Below are 21744 nucleotides of genomic sequence, written 5' to 3'. Positions count from 1 at the left end.
CTTGAAAACAAAAATTGTTTTCTCCTTCTGAATCCCTGCACTAAGCTTGCTCACTTGTCAAGGGAAAGAAGGAATCAGTAATAGCACTGAGTTAGTTCTTTGTGCCAGTCATGGTGTGCGAGACACACATGCACGACTATTCCTTCTAATCCCCGTAACACTCCCATGAGATAAGTATTATCATCCTCCTTATTTTACAGATGAAGAAACAGGCTCAGTGAGATTAAATAGCTGTTCAAGTGGAAAAGCTGGAACTGGAAGCCAGGCTTGTCCTACTTCCAAATCCAGTCTCTTTCCACTACAGCGAGAGGGAGAGAGGAGGGTGGTGGTGCCTGAAGGATGGGCGGGCAGGTGAAGAGCGCCCTCTATTGAGCATCTGTGAGTGATGACAGTAGAAGAGAAGCCCAGGGCAGAATCCTGGTAGTCAGATCCCAGAAGCGGTCCCGTGGGAACAATCAGACATTCCTATGAGAACTTCGGAGCATCCTCAGTACAGATGAGTGCATGCAGATCAAACAGAGTGTGGCTGCCATCCTGAGGGTGGGGAAGGGGATGAAGGAGACCCCAGACTTGGCAGCCTCCATCCCCATGAGAGTGGAAATCTTGTCTATTTGCTCTCCTACTCCATCCCCAGTTTCTTGAAAAGTTTCAGGCAGAGAGTAGGTCCTCAACAAGTGTTTGCTGAATGCGTGGATGAATGAACGGGAGGCATCCTTCCTTCTCAATCATCCCTGTCTTGCCCCCTCTCCCCAGTATTCAGATATCCACCATGAGCGCTACATCTGTGCTGATCTCAGTGGGTGTCATCCTGGGGAAGGTCAACCTGCTGCAGCTGCTGTTGATGACATTGATAGAGGTGACAGCCTTTAGTGCCACGAGGATGGTCGGCAAGGAAGTCTTCAATGTGAGTCATGGTGCTGTGAGGAGGGACCTCGGGGATGAGGGCTGAGCAGGTGAAAGGGGAGGGCTCTGTCTCCATTTGATAAAGCTTCTGGGATTAAAAAAATTAAAGACAGGCCAAAATGGGGTTGCAAAAGTGTGGTCTATGCTAAACATTTAAATATAGCAAGCAAATGCTATGAAGGCGGTTCCCACGGTAAAAACTGTCAAGGAGGACTTCCCTGGTGGCGCAGTGGTTGAGAGTCCGCCTGCCGATGCAGGGGACACGGGTTCGTGCCCTGGTCCGGGAAGATCCCACATGCCGCGGAGCGGCTGGGCCCGTAAGCCATGGCCACTGAGCCTGCGCGTCCGGGGCCTGTGCTCCGCAACGGGAGAGGCCATAACAGTGAGAGGCCCGCGTACCGCAAAAAAAAAAAAAAAAAAAAAAACTGTCAAGGAAAGAGGTCAGTTCCCAGAGATGGAAAGCCCACTGTGGGCAATGCATTATAAGCCTTTTCCTGCTTTGTTATGGTTTTCATAGTGGTTGTTTTAAAAAGCTGCATTAATTCAAAGCCATCTCCTCTCTTCTCTGCAGCTTCAATGTTTTAGTTTAGCTGGTCCGGGGGAGGGTTTGGCACTGATTTTGAGAGTTCACTGCTTCTCCTCAAAAACTTCAATTCAGCCTGGGTTTGTTGCATGGAAGGGCTCAGGGGAAACTAGAGCCAGAAACCAGAGCTGTTCCCAGTAGAGGCAACCCAAGAAATGAGTATTCCAAGCTGACGATTCCTGGGGGACCACAAAGAGATTAAAAATGCAAGACTTCTTCAGGTCTTACAAGGGAATTCCACAGACTTTCATTTTTATGTGTGACTGAGGGTTCCTTACCATTCATTCATTCCTTTCACAGATATTTATTCTGAGCCTATTATGTACCAGGCACTCTTCTAGGCAGTGGGAAAATGCAGCTGTCGTGGAACTTCTATTCCAGAGGGAAAGACTGCCAATAAACAATAAAATAGGCAACAGATACAGTGTGTTAGATAGTGATAAGTACTATGGAGAAAAAAATAAAATGAGGAAAGCAGACAGGAATAGCTGTGAGGGAGGATAAAGTGTTAGAGAGGTTGGCCAAGGAAGGCTTCCCTGGGCAAATAATTTTTGAGTAAAGAGCTGAAGGCAGCAGGTTTGCAAGTCACGTGGGTATCTGAGGACGGTGGCAGATGGAAGGCAGGGCCGTGGGAGCGGTCTGCCTCGTTCAGGAGGAAGATTGTGTCAGTGACACTGTTTAGAATTGTTGGCACATGATGGTAATAAAAAGCAGATGGGCTTTTAGTTGCTTTAATTGTTTTAAATTCTCTACAGACAATGCATCCCCTTATTGCCTGTACCCAGGGTGGACCACTCCCTCCACTGTGCACTCCAGGCAGTGGAACAGACGGTGCAAAGTGGTACTGATGTGGGAGCATGAGTGTGGGTTTGAGGAACAGCAAGGACAGTGTGTGTGGAATGAGTAGGAGGTGGAGTCACAGAGGTTGTGGGAGGGCAGATCATGCAGGGTCCTGTAGGTCGTAGGAAGAACGCTGACTTTGACATTGAGGGAGACGTTGAGGAATTCCCACCCCCCTCACTGGGGGATTCTGAGCAGAAATATGCCATGAGCTAAGATTTTAACAGGGTCTCTCTGGCTGCTACATGGAGAAGAGTCAGTTGGGGGACGAGGGTGGAAATGGGGAGACCAGTTAGAAGATTACTGCAAAAATATGCGAAAGTGTCGATGGTGGCTTAAACCAAGATGGGGGTCAGTGGAGCATGGTGGTGAAAATTCTGCCAAACCTGGATATTTGTTGAAGACACAGCTGACAGGGCTTACCAGTAGCCCACGAAGTGAGTTATGAAGGGTTACTAAATTCGATATTCGTAAAGCAAAATTAACATATAGCTGGAATTTTCTGAACACTTTAGTTCGGTATTATAAAAATTCTGGCTGCTTCATGGTGCGAAGATCATATCACTCATACTCTACGCAAAATTTGAAATTCTGCCAAAATGTAGGAAGCAGTGGGGTGCATGTCTGTGTGGCTCTTCCCCCACCTAAGTGGACTTCAGCCAAAAGTGTTTAAAGCCAACCAGAGGGGAGTCCCCTGGCGGTCCAGTGGTTAGGACTCGGCGCTTTCACTGCTGTGGCCTGGATTCAATTCCTGGTCCTGGAGCTAAGATCCTGCAAGCCGCAAGACTTGGCCAACTAAATAAATAAAGCCAACCAGAAACCTGTCGGGAATAAATACACAGCAACTCACGGGACTCCTCTGAAAGGCGGGCTGCTGGGCTGGGTCAGTCTCCTGACTTCAAGTCACGCCTCCTACATGAAGCCAGAACTTTCTCCAAGGAACACGGGAGGTTCCCTCCCTGTGGGCAGAAGATGCTGACACTCACTTCCCGCTGGGTTTTGTTGCAGATGGACAACCACATAAGCATGATGTACATCCACGTGTTTGCGGCCTGTTTCGGGCTGACTGTGGCCTGCTGCCTCCCGAAGCCTCTGCCTAATGAAGCGGAGGACAAACAACAGACGGCCACGAGCCCCAGTTTGTTCGCCATGCTGGGTGAGGACAAGGTGGCGTGGGTAGGCTTGGATCTGGGGTGGGCAAGAGGCTCCAAAAGGGCTCTGCAGGAAAATCTCTCTCCTTTTCCAACCTTCTCTGGGTGTCTGAAAGCCCCTCGGTAATGATCCATTTCTTCAAGTGGTATCTGATGAATTCACATCTTTGAATTCCCCTCTAGGGAACTTCTCTTCATTAATATCCAAAGGAGAGGAGAGGCTCATTACATCTCAGTTTAAATAAGGTTATCCAATCCTTTTGTCCTCAACTTAAAGCAGAGAATTGGACACATGAAGAAAGCCGGGCCTAGGAGTGGAGGAAAGAATGGGAGTGGGAAGAGAGGAGTAATAATGGTGTATCAATAGTTTGAAGAGCTCCAGTAAAAGTGATGAACTTAGAGGCTGGGACTTAGAGGCTGGGAGAGAAAAGGAAGGAAGAAGGAAATCAGGCAGTGAGATGTCAGCAGGCAACTGAATACCAGGCCATTGGGCCAAATGAAAGCATCCCATTAATTTTTTAAAATAAGCATTAAGCCATCACAGGCCAGGGTCAGGAGGCCTGGGGTTTGGTGATTTCAACTCTCTGGACCTTAGTTTCCTTTCCTGTAAAGTACGTTAGCTGGGCCCTACCAGCTTAAGAATTCAGAGAGGAGACATGATTTGCCCAAAGTCACAGAGCAAGAAAGTGACAGAGATGAGACTTGCCAGGTCCAGGATTCTCCTGTCTGAAGTCCCCCTGGCTCAGGCCACTGACCCTCTCTGGCCCCCAGGCACCCTCTTCTTGTGGATGTTCTGGCCGAGTTTCAACTCCGCTCTGCTGGACATTCCAGACGAAAAGAAGAAGGCCTTGTTCAACACCTACTACGCCCTTGCTGTCAGCATGGTGACAGCCATCTCAGTGTCAGCCTTGGCGCACCCTCAAGGGAAGATCAACATGGTGAGGAGGGGGTGCTGTCCCTTGGGCAGCACTTGGGTCTTCTAGGCCTGACACACATATTCACACCCAACCCGCCGGCCTCAGTGCCAGCCCCACAGGTCGGGAAAGAGCATATCGGGTGATGGGGTCTTGTCTGCAGCATCGTGGGGCATCAGCCCATCAGCACTGCCTTGTCAAAATGGGCCTGGAACATAGGACACTGTCAAATGAGCAAAGGCCCTCTGGGGGCCTTTGACATCAAACAAACCCAAGTCTGAACTCCATTTCTGGTGGTTACTAAAGCCAGCTCCCATAAGCAAGAGTCAGCAGAGAAAAACCGGGGTAGAATGAGTCATCCTCTCCCCTTCCCCGAAGAAATTTCAAGAATGGAATAAACAGAATCAGAAGTAAAGAACTTTGTTTCCCTAGCCATCTGAACTTGGCCAAGCCACTTAAACTGTTTGAGTCTCAACTGCCTCATATGTAAAGTGGGAATTGAGAGATGATGCACGTAAAGGGCTTCATGCCCAGAGCTAATAAGTACTGGGCAAACATTAGCTGCTATTATCAACGTAGCTGCGAGTCTGTGTGTGAGTTTTCGGGGGAGAGATGGGTGAGATGGTAGACTAAAGACAAAACAAGGTCCCATGATGATCAGGGCATGAAGTCAGCCAGCCAGACATGATGGGAAAGTCTAGACAGATGGGGCAGGGGGTGGGGTAGGGGGTGGGGGTGAAGGGGAGAGAAGATGGCCAAGGATGACAGGTTAACAGCACTAAGGGGAGGTGAGGGTCCCCACAGGTGAGCTCCATGGTCACAGGGAGTCTAGGATCAGACAAGGTAGCAACATCCAGGGAGGCAGGTGTAGGCATCAGGTCGGGGAAGCCCAGAAGCTGGTCCCAGGGCCCAGAGCTCCAAGATCTGGGTAGAATTGAGAGGGGCAGAGAGCAGTAGCATAAGAGCAAGGCAGGGCCCCAGTTCTAGAGGAGGTAAAGGTCACAGCAGAGACATGACCCAGGAACAAGGGCCAGCTTCTTGGGATGGGGTCCAATAATACAGGGTGATATCGGCACCAAGTAGCCAATAATAATAATAGTAAAAAACAATAATAATGGCTTATATTTGGGGGCATTTACTCATGTTCTATGCCAGGCATTGGGCTCAGAGTTTTATATATGGTAACTCAATTTTCACAATAACCATATCAGTAGATACAGCCAAAACCCCATTTTTCTGGTGACAAAGTTAAAGCACTGAGTGGTTAAGCGCCCGAGGACACATCACAACTAAGTGTGAGCATGGCTAGGATCCTGAGTAACTGCACTTTCAGGCTAAATGACTCCCAGTCAGGGTGACTGCTCCCTGAGCCTGAGAAGTGGGGTGAGATAAGACCGTTGGTGAACTCTCAGCAGAGGGGAGGGGCTGGTTTCAGGATCAGAGAAGCAGGGAAGATGTTACACTGCTGTCTTGCTACCGGCTTACCAAGTAATTTAGAGAGATGCTGTCCTCTCTATGTCATTTCATTCACCCACAAGCTATTCCTCTGCAGACTCACATCCACAATGCGGTGCTGGCAGGAGGTGTGGCTGTGGGCGCCCCCTGTTACCTGATCCCTTCTCCTTGGCTTGCCATGGTGCTGGGTCTCCTGGCTGGGCTGATCTCCATTTGGGGAGCCATGTACCTGCAGGTAAGGAGCTGGGCAATGAACACCTGCTGCTTTGGCTTCCACCAGGGTCCAGGCCCCTAGAACATGGCGGGCCATCTTGTAGTGCCAAGGGCTGCATTAGGCAGCCGTTGGCACCGTCTCAGTTTAGCTTCAGAGCTTGGGTGAGGGATCCACTCAAGTTGGATGGTGCATTTGTTAAGATCTGGGGAGCAAGTATCAGAACCTATTCAAGCTTGCTCAGGAATAAGGGGGATTTGTTAGAAGGCTACTGGGGTATCACCGACCCCAAGGACAGGAATGCTGCTGGGAGCCCAGGAATGGCTGGCACCAGGGATGCGAGTCTTGTGGGGAACCCAAGAAGTCCCCGCTCTTCTTTTTTTGCTTTTCCTGAACATCTGCTTTATTCTCACTCTGTAGACTTCCTTCTTCTTCTCCTGCTCCACATGGTGGAGTGTCATCTTTCTCTTCAGGAAAGCAGCCAGGTGAAATCTCTTGGCCCCAGTTGCAAATTCTTTGGAGAAGGGGCTCCTTGGTCTAACTTGGATAATGTGCCCATCTTTGTCTGGGTGGGAGGTAGGGCACATCATACATGCAAGTCTGCTGTTCATGAACCATGTGAATGGGGGTGGGAAGGGCAGCACTCAAAAGAGGGATGGATGCTGGGCTGATAATCCAGGTCACGTCCACTTCTGATTATTTAGTTCTTCTAAGTGGATGGATTTTTTCTTCCTTCAATATTCAACATATACTGATAACATCAGAATGCGCCATTATAGCCGATTTGCTATCACACACTTCTAAGAGAAATATTTAGGAGCAACAGATCTTCATAGGTTTGAAGACCTGATGGAGGAAAAAGGAATAGACTTTTGGGTGACACAAGAAGATGAATTTGGATGAACCGTGGATATTCAGGGAGGCAGTTTCAATCCCAAATAAGGAAGAACTTACCAACAGTTCGATCTGACCAAAAGATGGGGTAGTCTGCTTTTCATCTTTGGAGTGGAAGTGCATGTCTTTTATCTCCTCTGGCTTTGAGATCCTCTGATGAAAGTAGGACATATTCAGCAAAACGTGTATCACAGGAATTCCCTGGCGGTCCAGCGGTTAGGACTCCAAGCTTTCACTGCCGAGGGCCTGGGTTCAATCCCTGGTTGGGGAACTAAGATCCCACAAGCCACGCGGCGTAGCCAAAAAACGTGTATCACAAGTATCAGGAGGCTCAGTGTCTGTCACTTTCTCTGTGCCTCAGGTTCCTTGAGTCTATCGCTGCGGGAAGGATTCAAAGACTTTTTCATTCATTCATTCACTCATTCATTCACTCATTCAACACATTTGTTTTAACAGTCATCCTGCTTCCCAAGCTATAGTGTGGTGAAGGAAATGGACAAATAAACGCAACACGGTGTGTTAACTGCTACTGGAGCACATCTAAGCTGGCCTGAGATGGGTCAGGAAATGCTTCCCAGAGCAGAGAAGGTCTCACCCGAGCATTGACAAAGAACTTACATTAGCCAGGGAAAGAAGTGGGAAATGTACTCCAGGCAGAAGGAACAGTGTGTTCAAAGGCTCAGTGGCGAGAAGAGCGCGTGGCCCAACCAGGAAGCGGAAAGATGTCCTTTGGGCTGAAGCACAAAGTTCCTCAGGGAGTGCGCCTCTCACCATCGCCTTGGGAGATGGCAGGTGCTCAGGAGTACCTTCTGGGCGAGTTCAAGAGTCTGAATATTTATTCCCAAGACAATGAGGATTCTAAGGGGGGAACTAGCCTGATGACATTTGCATTGGTATCCACATCTGTTGGCTCCCAGCCATCTGGGAGGCCAAGTGATGAAATGGAAGGAGTACTGACTGGGCGTCTAGAGGTGCGGTCAGATTCTTTCCTTTTAATCAGCCATGTAGTCTCTTGGATGGCAGTTAGGTTTGGTCTAGACCAGTGGGTCTCAATCAGCCCCTGGGGACATTTGACAATATCTGAAGACGGTTTTGGTTGACACACCTGGAAGAGGGGTGCTCCTGGCATCTAGAGGGTACAGGCCGGGGGCGCTGCTAAACCTCCTACAGTGCACTGGAGGGCCCCTGGCATAACACAGAATTATCAGCCCCAAATGTGAGTAGTGTGGACAGCGGACCAGCATTGGTGTCACCTGGGACTTTGCTAGAAATGCAGAATCTCAGGCCCCAGACCCACTAAATCCAAGTCTGCATTTTAATGAGCTCCCCAGGTTCTGTGTGTGCACATTCAAACCTGAGAAGCACTTACTTAGTTGCGTCCTAATGCCCATCCCCCTGGATGCCCTGGACGCCGAGGGTCTGTGAAAGGGCGGGTAAGGGGTATCAGTCCCACATGCAGATCTGCTGAGAATGGTGTTTGTTCCCAGGTGTGTCTTCAACGAACGCTGGACCTCCATGACACCTACGGCGTGCAATATACCTTCGGCTTGCCGGGTCTGCTCGGAGGGATCACCAACATTGTGCTGATGGCGCTTCAGGTCAAGTGGACCAAGATTTCCACGTAGGTCACTTGGCTCAGCCCCTTATCACCCCATCCAGCTCAGGAAGGAGTGCGCCCAGAGCCCTTGGCCGGGGAGGGGGGGTGGTGCCCAGGGCCGGGCAGTCAGAGGCTTCAGTGAATATTTGTTGGCCAATTTATTCTGAAATTCTGCCCAGCCCCTACTGTGTACGGACTTATCACCTGTCCAGGCCCCTTCTTTCTAAAGCAGGCAGCGTAGGTGCAGGGCAAGGGCAGACGGTCCCGAGTCCTCCCCAAATGCGGGCAGAGCAGGCAATCAGGCTCAAGCCAACTGAGCCTGTCTTTCAGTCCCTGGTGGTTTAGGTTGTGGTGAAGTGTGCCGTGGGGTCTTGACCTCTTACTAGCTGGGCCACGCTACCTAACCTCTCTGAGCCTCTGTCACCCGATGGTAAATGAAGATAATGATAACTCCTCCCCTCCTAGGGGTGTTGGGTGCTACTTGAGGCCAGGTACTGTGTGGTTAAGAGGATTTGATATGTTAATGTAGGAAAATGCTGAGTACAGCCCATCCCTGAGACCCAGAGAGGGAAGGAGCTTGGCTAAGGTCACACAGTGAGGTGGGACCGTGGGTCTCTGGACCAGAGTCAGGTCCTGTGCCCCCCAGACAATGGACAGCAATGATCAGAACCCTGGCCATCACCTTCTGGAAGTCATCTTCTTGTTTCTTTCCTTTTTTTTTTTTTTTTGCGGTGGGGGGCAGTTGTTTATCTTCTGGATGTGACTCACATATAATGGAAGAGTGACTTGGGCACAGGGATAGATTTTTCCAGATGAACTGAGGTAGTGATAACAATAATAGTATTACTGATGACAGTACTGTTTGACTGCTTTCTAAATGCTGGGCATTATGCTAAAATCATTATGTCATCTCATTCAATCCTCACAACCACCTGGTGAGGTATTATTAGCTTTCCCTAAGAAATGATACTTCGGGGGAGTTAGCTGTCCAAGGTCATGTGGCTGAAACCTGGCTGTAAAGGTTATGAGCACCTGCAGTGGGTGATGAGAGCTCATTGTTGTGGAGGTATCTCAAAGAAATCATGGAGGTCTGCATGCCTCAGTTCTAACAACAGAGACGACCATAGCCCCAAATTATAGGAATCTTCTGTGAGCAGGTGAGATATACCTCCATGAGCTGCTTGGGGGTGAAGAGGATCCCATTTGGGGGTGGGGAGGGGATGGTCTGTGTGAAGCAGTGCATCTCTGTAATGGACTCCAATGATGTGCCTGTCACTGCTTCAATAGCTGTGTGACTCTCAGCAAAGCTTTTTCCTCTCTCTGGGCTCCTGAGTTCCCCTCTGTAAAATGAGGGGTTGATCTAGCAGGGTCCTACACTCAGATACCTGTAGGGACCAGGCAGGTAAGGTTAAAACTGAGACCAGTGAGGGGAGGAAACTGTGGGCATTTGCTCTTCAGTGCCAGGCAGCTAATACCATGCAGGGTCCCAGGATAAGTGTTGCCAGATCTAATGACTTTTCAAAAGTCAGAAATCCAGAGTTTTGCATGTACTTCCCAAGCATTGGCAAAAGATTCAAAATCATTGGAAACATTGTGTGGGCCAAATTCCGCTCGTGGGCTGCCGACCTGGAACTTCTGCATCACCTACCCTTCTATCCCCCAAATTCTGTGATTCTGTGGCTCTCCTAGAACAGTGGCTCTCAACAGCATCAGCATCATCTGGGAACTTGTTTGAAATGCAAATCATACCCCACCCCAGACCCACACGATTAGAAATCTGGAGGCAGGCCCAGCAGTCTGTTTTAAGGAGTCCTCTGTGTGATTCTCATACAAGCTCAAGTTTGAGAACTATTGGCCTATAGCAAAAAAAAAGAAAAAAAAAAAAAAGCAAAGTTGTCAACCAGCAGTGTGCTGCTAAAGGACTAACAACTGGCTCTCCAAGGAAACAAAGCCCTGACTTAGAGCATTTGCCGATTTCTCCCTGTGGCCAATTTCAAGCCATCAAGGTAACACCCCTGAACGTGGAGTTGAGGAGAGCTGAGAACCATCGGCCTGTGTGTCTGTGTGAGCTGGCTCCAGCACCCCTCTGCAAGCCAATTCTCATCAGGATGAGACAGCCGAGGACCAAGAAGTAGTCCTCTCTCCTCTGCGGGAACCTGGCAAAGGGAAGGGCACAGTGACAGCGATGACGCCTCTCAGGGTGGCCTCTGGTCTGCTGGAAGCAAAGGGCTTCAGGGACAAACAGACCAAGGTCACATTTACCAGTTGTGTGACCTTAGGCATGGTATTCAAACTCTCTTTAAGTCTCAGTTTTCTATCTGTAAAATAGGATAATAAGATCCATGTCCCAGGGCTGCTGTGAAGATTCAGTAACATATAATAATTAAAGGGCTCAGGACAGCGCTTGGCATGGAGTAAACACCCAACGCATGGCCCCTTTCTTTATGATGGTTACTGATGCTGCTGCCTCCGTAGGAGGGGCATCTGGATGTAGTGGAAAGATGGGGAAAGGACTGAGCTGGCAGTTAGAGCGCTTTCTGGGAAGTGTGGATCAGCTGCTTTATTAGCTCTATGTCATTGGATGAGTCAGTTGACTTTACATTCATTCCACAAACAATATTTGTCGATTTCCTATTTGGGTGAGCGAATGTAAATCAGTCAGATGCTGTGCTTGGAGGCTGGATGGAGCATTTTTCACAGATTGTGGGATTTTTAAAAAATAAATTTATTTATTTAATTTATTTATTTTTGGCTGCATTGGGTCTTCGTTACTGCGCGCAGGCTTTCTCTAGTTGTGGCGAGCTGGGGCCACTCCTCGTTGCGGTGTGAAGGCTTCTCATTTTGGTGGCTTCTCTTGTTGCAGAGCATGGCCTCTAGGCACATGGGGTTCAGTAGTTGTGGCACGTGGGCTCAGTAGTTGTGGCTCACGGGCTGTAGAGCGCAGGCTCAGTATTTGTGGCTCACGGGCTTAGTTGCTCTGCGGCATGTGGGATCTTCTCGGACCAGGGCTCGAACCCGTGTCCCCTGTATTGGCAGGTGTACTCCTATCCACTGTGCCACCAGGGAAGTTCCTTGATTTTTTACTTTCTTAATGGTATCTTTTGATGAACAATAGTTTTAATTTTATCATAGTCCAACTTATCATTGTTCCCTCTATGTTTAGCTCCTGTGTGTCATGTTTAAGAACTTTTTGCCTACTGCAAGGTCACATAGGTGTCCTCCAAGGGCCGCTTAATAGTTTAGAGTGAAGCCCTGGGGTTGCTTTGAAGGAGAGAGGACAGGCACATATGTCCAAGGGGGTAGGCAGGGGAGATGGGTCTGATGGCCAAGCTGTACTCCATCTCACCCTGATAGAAATAAAACCTTCATCTTTAATTGCCTAATGAGAAAACTCAGGACTGTGAGAGTTTAAGTGCCTAGGGTCGTGCAGCTAGTGACAGAACTGGGACCTGAACTTGGGTTTTCTGTCTTCTACTCTAGTTCATCGTTCATGAGGTCTGAGAACTAAAGTAAGCCGAAGAGGATCTTGAAATCCCTTCTTCCCCTTCTACATGTCTGCATAGCTTTGTGGGAGAATGACAGGAATGTACTGCCTAGGGAGGGGACATTTGTTTTCCTGGTGGCCCTTCCTGACAGCATCACTACTGATGCAATCTTTTCTGTACCCAGTGACCTCTGCGGCCTGATGCCCAAATGTGACCACCTCTGCTTTGTCATTTCTAGGCTTGGCTACCAGATACTCACTGACTCCGGGGCATTCAGCTTCACCGTCATTATGGGTGTGGGATCTGGTCTTCTGACAGGTCAGTGTGAGACCACCCTTCTTCCACCATTGTCCAGGGCACAGGGCCTGGGCCTAGACTGCACCTGCCCCATCCCTGGATGTGTATGTGCCCGTGCCCTTCCCCCTGAACCCACCCCCTCAGCTCCAGCCAAAGGAGGCAAAGAGCCCAGACCTTGATTAAAAAATAAAGGAACACAGAATTACAAACTTTCATAATTGGAAAGGTCCTCAGAAGTCACCTGGACACTGCAGCCTCTTGAGCCCAGGACTGGTGATTTCATCAAATTTTGCACAGAAGACCAAGGAGACCCTTATGCTACAGAGCTTACCTTTTACTCTCTGAGAACACCTAAATACTATTTTGTTCAGCAAATATTTGTTCAATATCTGCTATGAGCCAGGCACTATTCTTAGGTACTCAGGATACAGCAGTGAACCAAATTCCCTGGCCTCATCAAGTTGACCTTCTAGATGCGGAGGGGGCTTTTACCATAAACAGAAAAAAAAAAAATAAAATAAAATAAAAAATATATATATGTGCTATGTCAGATAGTAATAAGCACTATGAAGGGAAATAAATCAGGGTAGGGGGAACGTAGAGTTATTGTGAAGGTGGGCTGCTCTTTTAGAAGGGTGGTAAGGAAGGCCTATCTAAGAAGCTGACTTTTAAGCAAGGACTTGAATGCAAAAAACGAGGGAGATACCATGTGTTTATTTGGGAGAAGAACATTCCATGAAAAGGGACAGCAAGTGCAAAGGCACTGAGGCAGGAGCATGCATTGCATGTTTGGGGAACAGCAAGGATGTCAGTGTAGCTGATGTGGATGGAGTGACAGGGAGAGTGGCAGGGGTTGAGGATAGAGTGGTAGCAAGGAGCCAGATCATTCTGAGACATGGGAAGGCATTAGAGATCTGTAAACAGAGGACTGACGTTTTTTTGCTTCTGCAATATGACAGACCTGCAAAGAATCTTGGGGAGACACCAATTTGCCAGTCTTACATGCTAGGTGAAAACATGCATTCTGTACAGAAGTGCTCACTCTTATTCTACAAGCAAACAGCTTTTATTGGTTAGACTTTCATATATTGTATCTCTAAGCATGGAGTGAATGCCAAATAAGAGACAAAATAGCATAAGTAGACACTAAGGAGTTGTGTGATCTTGGGCGTGTCACTTTGGGCATTGGCTGGCTTCTCTGTAAAATGAAATGATTATAGTAACTAATCCTATGGCGTCCTTTCAGCTCTAAAACGTATGAAAGTACTGTTTGGAGTTTTAGAGAGTGAGATTGGCTAGAATTGCTTTAACGTAACAATTGGCCTCAGCTTTCGACAGAGTCTGAGGTGATTAATTAAATACAGATAAGAAAAATGTCTCCAGCCATCACTTTACATTCTATTCATGGTGGCAGTCCAACCCTGAATAGGGTTGCCAGATTTAGCAAGTGAAAACACAAGGCACCCAATTTGGAATTCAAAAGTAACTGAGCATCTTGTATTTTATCTGGCAGCCCTACACCTGGCCTCTCACACCATTTACCACTCTCCCCAGCGTGTGGAGGCTTCCTGTGCTTCCCTGAAGCCAAGAAAGAGAATAGAGGAAAGACACTCCTATCATTCCTTTAAGAGTTAAGACCAACCCGCTTTCCTCTTCACATGTTGCTTTCCACATGAGGGAGCCAGTGATAAAAAAGGACTTGGACAATGGAAGCGGAAAGAGGCCTCTAAGAGGCCAAGATGGCAACAAATTGACCCCCTTAAGCCAAGCATTTTACATGCGAAGAGACCCCGTTCCGTGGAGCCCGTCTATAATATATGCACTTATTTAAGAAACCATCTTATCGAGCATAGTTATGGGGTTTCCCAGGTCAGGCAGATTAGAAATAGCAGATTAGACGTGGATAGGTTTCTAGAGGCAAGGCACCCTCATAGAAGTTAGAAGTGAAAGCAGAGAGCCTAGCAGGAGAAGAGAATTTCCTAAAACCAGTCACAAGAACATGAGAAGCTTGGGCTGCTGGAGAACAGGCCAGTAACCTTCAGCAGCTGTAGCCCTTCTCCACGTTACACAGCACATTTCATAAAAGGATGTTCCTAGGAACAGTTCTGAATTTTTTTAAAGTCTAAATGTGTTCAGTGTTGTCTCATAAGACAAGAAAATATAATAATTTTAGAGGATTTGCATCAGATGAGTAAGCCTCAGCTATCTGGAAAATATATGTAGGCGACAGGGATCATTTCTGAGTAATTCTAGCTAAATGAGGTGTGCTGACTGCACTCTACATGCCAATATCAGTTAGAGGCACACACTATAAGATGAAAATACCTACTCTTGTAGCACACACCTACTCTTGTTAATCTTACTATTTAATACATTGGGACTGATCATCATTAAAAATACACAGATAAACCTATCAATGGCATTTCCCTGCTTCACATGAAAGGTAAACACTACTTTATGTACTGGAAATTTGGCAGACTTTGAGCGACTGGGGAAGGCATAGGGCCCGAGCTCTCTGGGCGGAGGAGGGATGGGTGAAAAGAACAGGCACAGAAGCAAGTTGTTCTAAACTACTTTACTAGCAAGTGGAATCTTGAGCTGAGGTCACTGGGACTTTATTGGAACCAGTGAGGATGGACCTGCAGGGGTGGCTATCTGAGTTGCTCTCCAAGGTAGCTTTTGCATTTTAAATGGACCAGCTCTTAAGAGGGGCACCGTCTAACAGGGTCCTTCTATTCCATCTTGGGAAGTGTATTAATCCATGACTATCATATACCTCCCTGCATAACCGAAATCCTTTGGATGTAATTGTTCTTGCCAGTTCCTTTTGAAAGATGTCTATAGAATTAATTAAGCTGGTCCAGGAAGGACAGTGCTTCAATTTGTCTATTTCCTGGTTGTGGAAGAAAAAAGGATTTCTGTTGAGATACCATAGTTGACTTATAATATTTTGATTAATTTTGAGATAACAAATGCAATCATCTAAGTGTGTAACATTTAATTATGAATTTAAACAGGTATGCTCTTAAACCTCAAAATATGGAAGTCACCTCACGTGGTTAACTATTTTAATGACCAAACTTTCTGGAAGGTAAGAGTTTTAACCTATTAATGTCTAAGGTTTTGAGTGAATGAACTTAAAGAGATACCTGGGTATATATGTTAACTTGGTGTTTATGAGAGTAAAGTAACAAACAAACAAATCCAAGATGTGTGTGTGAGCGTGTGTGCATGCCTGCGTGTGTAAGCATATGTGCATGCGTGTGTGCATGCGTGCGTGAGCATGTGTGCGTGTGTGTGCATGCATGCGTGTGTGTGTGTGTGTGTGTGTGTGTTGGTGGGGGGGTGAGGAGGTAGTAAATGTTCCCATTTCCCTGATGCCTCAAAATCACTGAAGGTCAGGGATGTGAGAACTGTCACTGGCCACATGTCTCCTCCCCACCTGGAGTCACCAAAGTGGGCGGGCGAACAGTTTGACGTGAAGGAATCCTGCAGTGCAAGAGCCAGAAGGACCACAGGGGCCAGAGAGTCCAATCCCCTCACTTGATAGACCTCCAAGTGAAGCCATGAGTATATAAGTTCTCACAGGGAGTGAGTGGCACAGCTGAAGAAATTAGAGCTAGTGGACATGAGAAAACTTGCAGCATAGGTGTCTGGGGTTATTCAGTCAGGGGACATAAAGTTCAAACAACTCAGCTGCTGCTGAGGGTCTGTGTGACATTGTAGTGTTTGTTGTCATGACTGGGCTAGAAAGGAGGTCAGGGCTCATTCCCTGAAACCCCACTGCCCTCCTCCCTTTAACCTACACTCACAGTTCACAAAGCATTCTGATGTGTGTCACATTAGGTAATCTTCCAATTGATGCTGAGGTTGGCTGGGCAAGCAGGGACCCATATTGCCGAGTTATAAATGGGAAGTGGGGGCCAACAGAGGGCAGGCTAATGCCCAGCATCATGTCTTTGTGAGTGGAAACAGTCCTCTGTGTCCCAGGCCAACCCTTTCTCCACCCAGCAGGCCAAGATACTGACCACTAAAGGGACAGAGAACCAGCCTTACTATAGGCCTTGGCATTTGTGTCTGTAGGGGCAAAACAGAGAGAACCTACGGAGAAAACCCACCTCGTCTCCCTTTCCTTCATCTCCGCACTCTCTTTCCTCCTCTTCCTCTTGAAACAACTTTCTAGAGGTATACTTGACAATGAATTGCACATATTTAAAGCATACATTTTGATACATTAAACATGTTTATACACCTATGAAACCATGACCGCAATAAAGGTAAGAACATATCCATCACCACCAAACATTTCCTCCTGACTCTTTGAAACTGCTCCCTCCTGACTCCACCCTGTTCCATCCCCAGGCCACCACTGAACTGCTTTCTGTCCTATAGATTAGCTTACATTTTCTATAATTTTATATAAATGGAAGCCCACGGCATGCACTCTTCTTCGTCTGGCTTCTTTTGCTCAGTGTAATTATTCTGGGAGTCATCCACGTTGTTGTGTGTAACCTGCCTCATCTTGCACCAGCTTCTCTCTATATGGCTTCTCCCAACAGCTAGTCTCTCCCAGTCCCCTGCAAGTATTCTTGCCCCTTTAGCAGAAACAGGGTGATCTAGTGAAAGGATTCAGAAAATTGGCTTCATCCATCCATTCATTCCACAAGTGCTTATTGAGCAACTATTATATACCAAGCACTCTGCTCATTAATGAGATACCACAAATAGGACAAATATCCAGCTGAATTATTTGAGTTGCAATAAATACTTGCTGAACAAATGGAGGAAATCTGAGGAACCCCCGCCCCCAACACTAGCCCCTTGCAGCAGCAGGTGAAATGGAGATTGTGTCCCTGGAACAAGAAGACCTGGATTCTAGTCACCATTCTGCAAGGTCTGATGTAGGCAAGACCCTTGACCTCTCTCACTGGTAAAATAAGAACAGTAACCTTCGTTGTACCTCACTGGGTTGTTTTGAAGACCAAGTGGGGTCATAACATATGTGACCACATTATGTAAAATGCAAACTGCCATGTGAATGCGAAAGTTTATTACTAGGGGTTTAGACAACCACAAAGGAATATGTAAGCCTAACGGCTATCATTTATTGCAAGCCTATGGCTTCCGATTCCGTGCTGGATGCTTTTCAACATTATCTGATTTTATCCTCGCAAAAACCCTGCGTAAGAATAAGTCTCCCCGTCTGCAGATGAGGAGTAACTTGTCCAACATGACAGAGCTAGTAAATGGAACAGGAGGAATTTGAATCGGTGTCTGTTTGGCTCCAAAGACACAGCATGTATGTGCTGTGGGCAGCTACTGGAGAATGGTTATGTCTCCCCTCATCTTCTGATGTGTATTTTTTTACAGCTGAGTAGAACTATTTATTCAGCAGTGTAACACTTACAGCTTGCATTTAAAAAGCAAGAATACAAACTTCCAAAGCTGATAAATCCAGAGGTGATTTTTTTTTTTTTTGGTAAACCATCCAAAAAGTCATTTTAAACATTATGGAATGCCCTTTATTGTGTGTCATAGAAGCAGACTACTGGGGGTTGGAAGGGACATTCCTTCACTGGTTGCCCAGACCATGCTCAGCACTTCCTGGGATGGGGCACTCACCATCCCCCAAGAATACCCATCCCATCCTTGGATGATTTTATGAAGATGTACTCATTCATTCACTCATTATTAATTTCATAAATATATTAGCTAATATGTGATCAATATTGTATGAAGAGCTGGGGAGACACATCTAAATAAAATTTAGTTCTAGGTCTTAAGGAGCTGCATGTACTAACCCTTTGTCTTCTTGGAAATTACAGTGATCCTCACCCAGATACTGATTTACAAAAATCCAATTTATAACTTTTCGTATGTCTTCTGCCTTCACTAAGAGGATAAATTCTTTCAACTTTTAATTTCAATTTCATAAACCATGGATTTTATTTCATGCTTTCCAAGGCACAAGGACCCACTGACATCCATTTATTAAAATGAAGAAAGGAACTTTGTTTTGCGAGTCTCCCATGGACAAGCCCCCGTTCTGATTATTGTGTGGATGCAAACAGAGAAAATAGGGGTCTAAGCACTTAGAAGAACTGATCTTTACCTGTGCACAGCTCTATCTATTAGGTACTAAATAAGTAACCCTGTAGCTGCTAGTTGAACCAGCGGAGGCAGAGGTCACAAGCTTGGGGAGGTCAGGATTTGCTGGATGTGGCTAAGCGACAGAAACTGGAAGACATTCCAAGAAAGGGGAGGATTGAGAGCAAACACAGAAGCATGAAGCAACTGGCTCAGGGGCGAGTTGGTGAAGAGGAGGATGAATGGTGGGCAGTCACTTGAATCATCCTTCAGGCGATGGGAAGCTCCCAAGGTTTACGTGGGGAAATGGTGCCATAAAATGAATGTTTCAGGGGTGAGCAGTATGACGGGATTAAGCATGTAGGATGGATTCTGAAATGACTGCAGTATACTCAAGGTCATCCGTTGCTTTCTGAACACGTATTTGTAGTTTATCTTTTACAGGATTGTATTGCCAAAAAATTTAAACACCACCACTGTTTTGGCACAAAAACACGACAAAATGTGTTGAGTTCCTCTTGCTGTTTTATGCAAAACAGCATAGCCTTGTCACACTGGTGTCACCCCTGCTTCTGATTTAAAACAGATGTTCTAGACACACAGTAAGGGTCCAAAAAATGCTCGTTCTGCCAAAATGAGGAGAGCTGGTTTTTAAAGCAAAGTAGGAAAACAGATCAGGAGCCTGCTGATTCCTCCCCTTTGGGAGAGGCCCAGTGGAAACAGCCTTATCTGGGCGGCAGATCTGAATTGAGTCCTAGCTCACCCACCACAGGCTGGCGCCCTTGGGCAAGTCACTTTACTTCTGTGGGGTGGAGGGGAGGTTCAGTTCCTTCATTTGTGAAATGAGATCAAATTCGACGTTCTGGAGTCAGACAGATCTGGGTTCTACCACCTCTAGCTCTGTGATCTCTGAAATGGAGATATCTCACTAGGTCGTTGGAAGGATTTAAGGGAGGTAACATGTGTGAAATGTTAGCACACTGATCCATAGAAAACACCGCATAAACTTTAGCTACTCTGATTTCTGGTTCTAGAATTCTGTGATCCAAGGCTACTCAACATGCAGTGATATTGTATGGCAGGGTACCCTATGGCACAACCAAAGAACTGAGGATTGATTTATTTAGCTTGCAGGAGAGAAGACCCAAGGGAGACCTAAAAACAATCTTCAAACACTTGAGACTGTCGTGTAGAAGAGGGAAAAGATTTTTTTCTATGCTTCTCCAAAGAATTTAACTAGTCCCAGTGGGCGATGCAGTATAAATTGCTAACAATTTGAACTGTCTGCAAAACGGAATAAACTACTTCATGTGGTAGTGAGTCTCCTGTCACTGGAGGTGTTCAAACAAAAGCCAGGTGACCACTAATGATCCATGTAAAGAGCTATATGAAATGAGATCTACCTATCTAAGAGATCTTCCAATTCAGATTTTATGAAAGAACTTCTAAGACCTTTGTGATGAAACAACATTTCGGGCAACATAAGTTTCAAAAGATCAAGCCAGAATCAATATGTGTACAATATTAAGCATATAATAAGGGTTCATCTGTAATAAAAAATGTTTGCTTTCCTTTTACAGTTTCCACATTTGGCTGTTGGATATTAAGCGAAAGCAACCAAGAAAAACAAGGGCTGTTTGAAAACAACCTCTTTTCACTGTTGCCCATTTTTTTGTGTGTGCGACACTCATTACAGCAAAGTCTCATGTCCAATGAAACAGGTGAGAGATAGACTTGATATTAAAAATAAAAGACTAAAAACATAAGGGATAATTTTATATTATAATAATTTTAAATAATTATGTTTGGTTTCATGAAAGATAATGGTATCATTATTTTCTTGGATGCAGACACACAGTTCACAAAATTAAGGTTTTGGTTCAATTTTATTGACAATTTAGATCCTTTCTTGTGCTTAGTAAAGTATTAAGCTATCAGTTAACTCATCTACATCAGCAAAGCAGATGATATAAAACAGGGGAAAACTAAGAACTCACTTAGATTTAGCCCTTGCAGACACTGTGCTTTTATTCCAGTGGTTTTACAAGGAGTTCCTACTCCCTGAGCATATCCTGAATTTAACTGTGGGGAAGAAATTCGTGGTCAAAGGTGGAGATACACTGCCTCAAGATTTAAAAACTAGTTCTATGACCTTGAGGAAATCATTTAAATTGCCATGGTCCGGGTTCCCTTATCTGTAAGAAGAGAAGGTGAACTTCAACCCCTAAGATCGCCTCCACTTCTCACATCCTGTGGATCTAAAACCTCACCAGGAGTGATTTGCTGTGAGATGAGAACAACACAGCCGTTTCTTTGAATAGTCGATGACCAGGCAACATTCAAATTGTACACACTGGGAGAAAAAGATGGCTGACATAGAAAGGGGACCACTGGGACTTCCCTGGTGGTCCAGTGGTAAAGAATCTGCCTTCCAATGCGGGGGACGAGGGTTCGATCCCTGGTCGGGGAAGATCCCACATGCCACGGGGTAACTAAGCCCGTGCACCACAACTACTGAGCTCACGTGCCTCAACTAGAGAGCTCGCGCACTGCAATGAAGATCCCGCGTGCCGCAACGAAGATGCAGCTAAGTAAATAATAAATAAATAATAAACTAAATTAAATAAATAATAAATTTAAAATAATAAATTAAAAATATAAATAATAAATAAATAAATAAATACTAAAAAAAAGGACCACAATTTAAATCTAAGTGATATTTGGCATTTAATGAATGGCTAATTGTAGCAAGTTTTATGAAAGAAAACATTTCAAGCTTTAGTTCTGAAGAACATGTATCCCACAGTTAGTTTATTAAAGAATAAAAAAAATTCCCATTTTGCCAAAGTGGGGAGCCTGGGGGATAACAGAATTCCAAAGAGGAACAGACTAAGTAAATTCCCAGTAGTTAACATTTGTCATTGTAATTGACCTGCTGGTCTATCTTGAGCTTAGTGGTTCAGTACAGAGATACAATGAAATGGAATCTAATTTATTATCAAACCGACAACAGAATTAGTCATGTGAGTAAAGACCAGTGTCAAGTCCCTATCCTCTTGCTCTTTCCTTCCATGGTAGCTGTGGAGTGATTGTCAGCGTCCCACCAGGACCAGGTATCACAGCTGAGTTATTACTCACCCCCTTCCCCCCCCAATCACTACCACTGAAGGGACACTTTTGAGGAGACTGGAGGCAGGATTGTGGGGCTACTCTCTTTCAACATGTTCACTCATCCCTTGGGAGATGCTCAATGGTTACTTACACTGAAATATTTACAGAATTTTTGGCAAAACCATATAAACCAAACACAAAGTATACTGAGAAATA

At 46.0% G+C, this 21744-nt stretch overlaps 1 protein-coding gene across 1 annotated transcript in view; it reads left to right on the top strand.

The window, feature by feature from the left end:
* Nucleotides 1–20024, top strand: part of RHCE (Rh blood group CcEe antigens) — a 35702-nt gene extending 15678 nt beyond the window's left edge. Inside the window, exons 3-10 of the mRNA XM_065898168.1 lie at nt 754–904; nt 3335–3482; nt 4249–4415; nt 5944–6081; nt 8439–8572; nt 12272–12351; nt 15348–15421; nt 19998–20024. Of these exons, the coding sequence (XP_065754240.1) occupies nt 754–904; nt 3335–3482; nt 4249–4415; nt 5944–6081; nt 8439–8572; nt 12272–12351; nt 15348–15421; nt 19998–20024 (919 nt within the window). The remainder of the gene's footprint in view (nt 1–753; nt 905–3334; nt 3483–4248; nt 4416–5943; nt 6082–8438; nt 8573–12271; nt 12352–15347; nt 15422–19997) is intronic.
* Nucleotides 20025–21744: the final 1720 nt, after the last annotated feature.

This window comes from Phocoena phocoena, chromosome 1 (genome assembly GCF_963924675.1).
Source record: "Phocoena phocoena chromosome 1, mPhoPho1.1, whole genome shotgun sequence".
NCBI lineage: Eukaryota > Metazoa > Chordata > Mammalia > Artiodactyla > Phocoenidae > Phocoena > Phocoena phocoena.
This window is presented reverse-complemented; position numbering and strand designations above follow the sequence as displayed.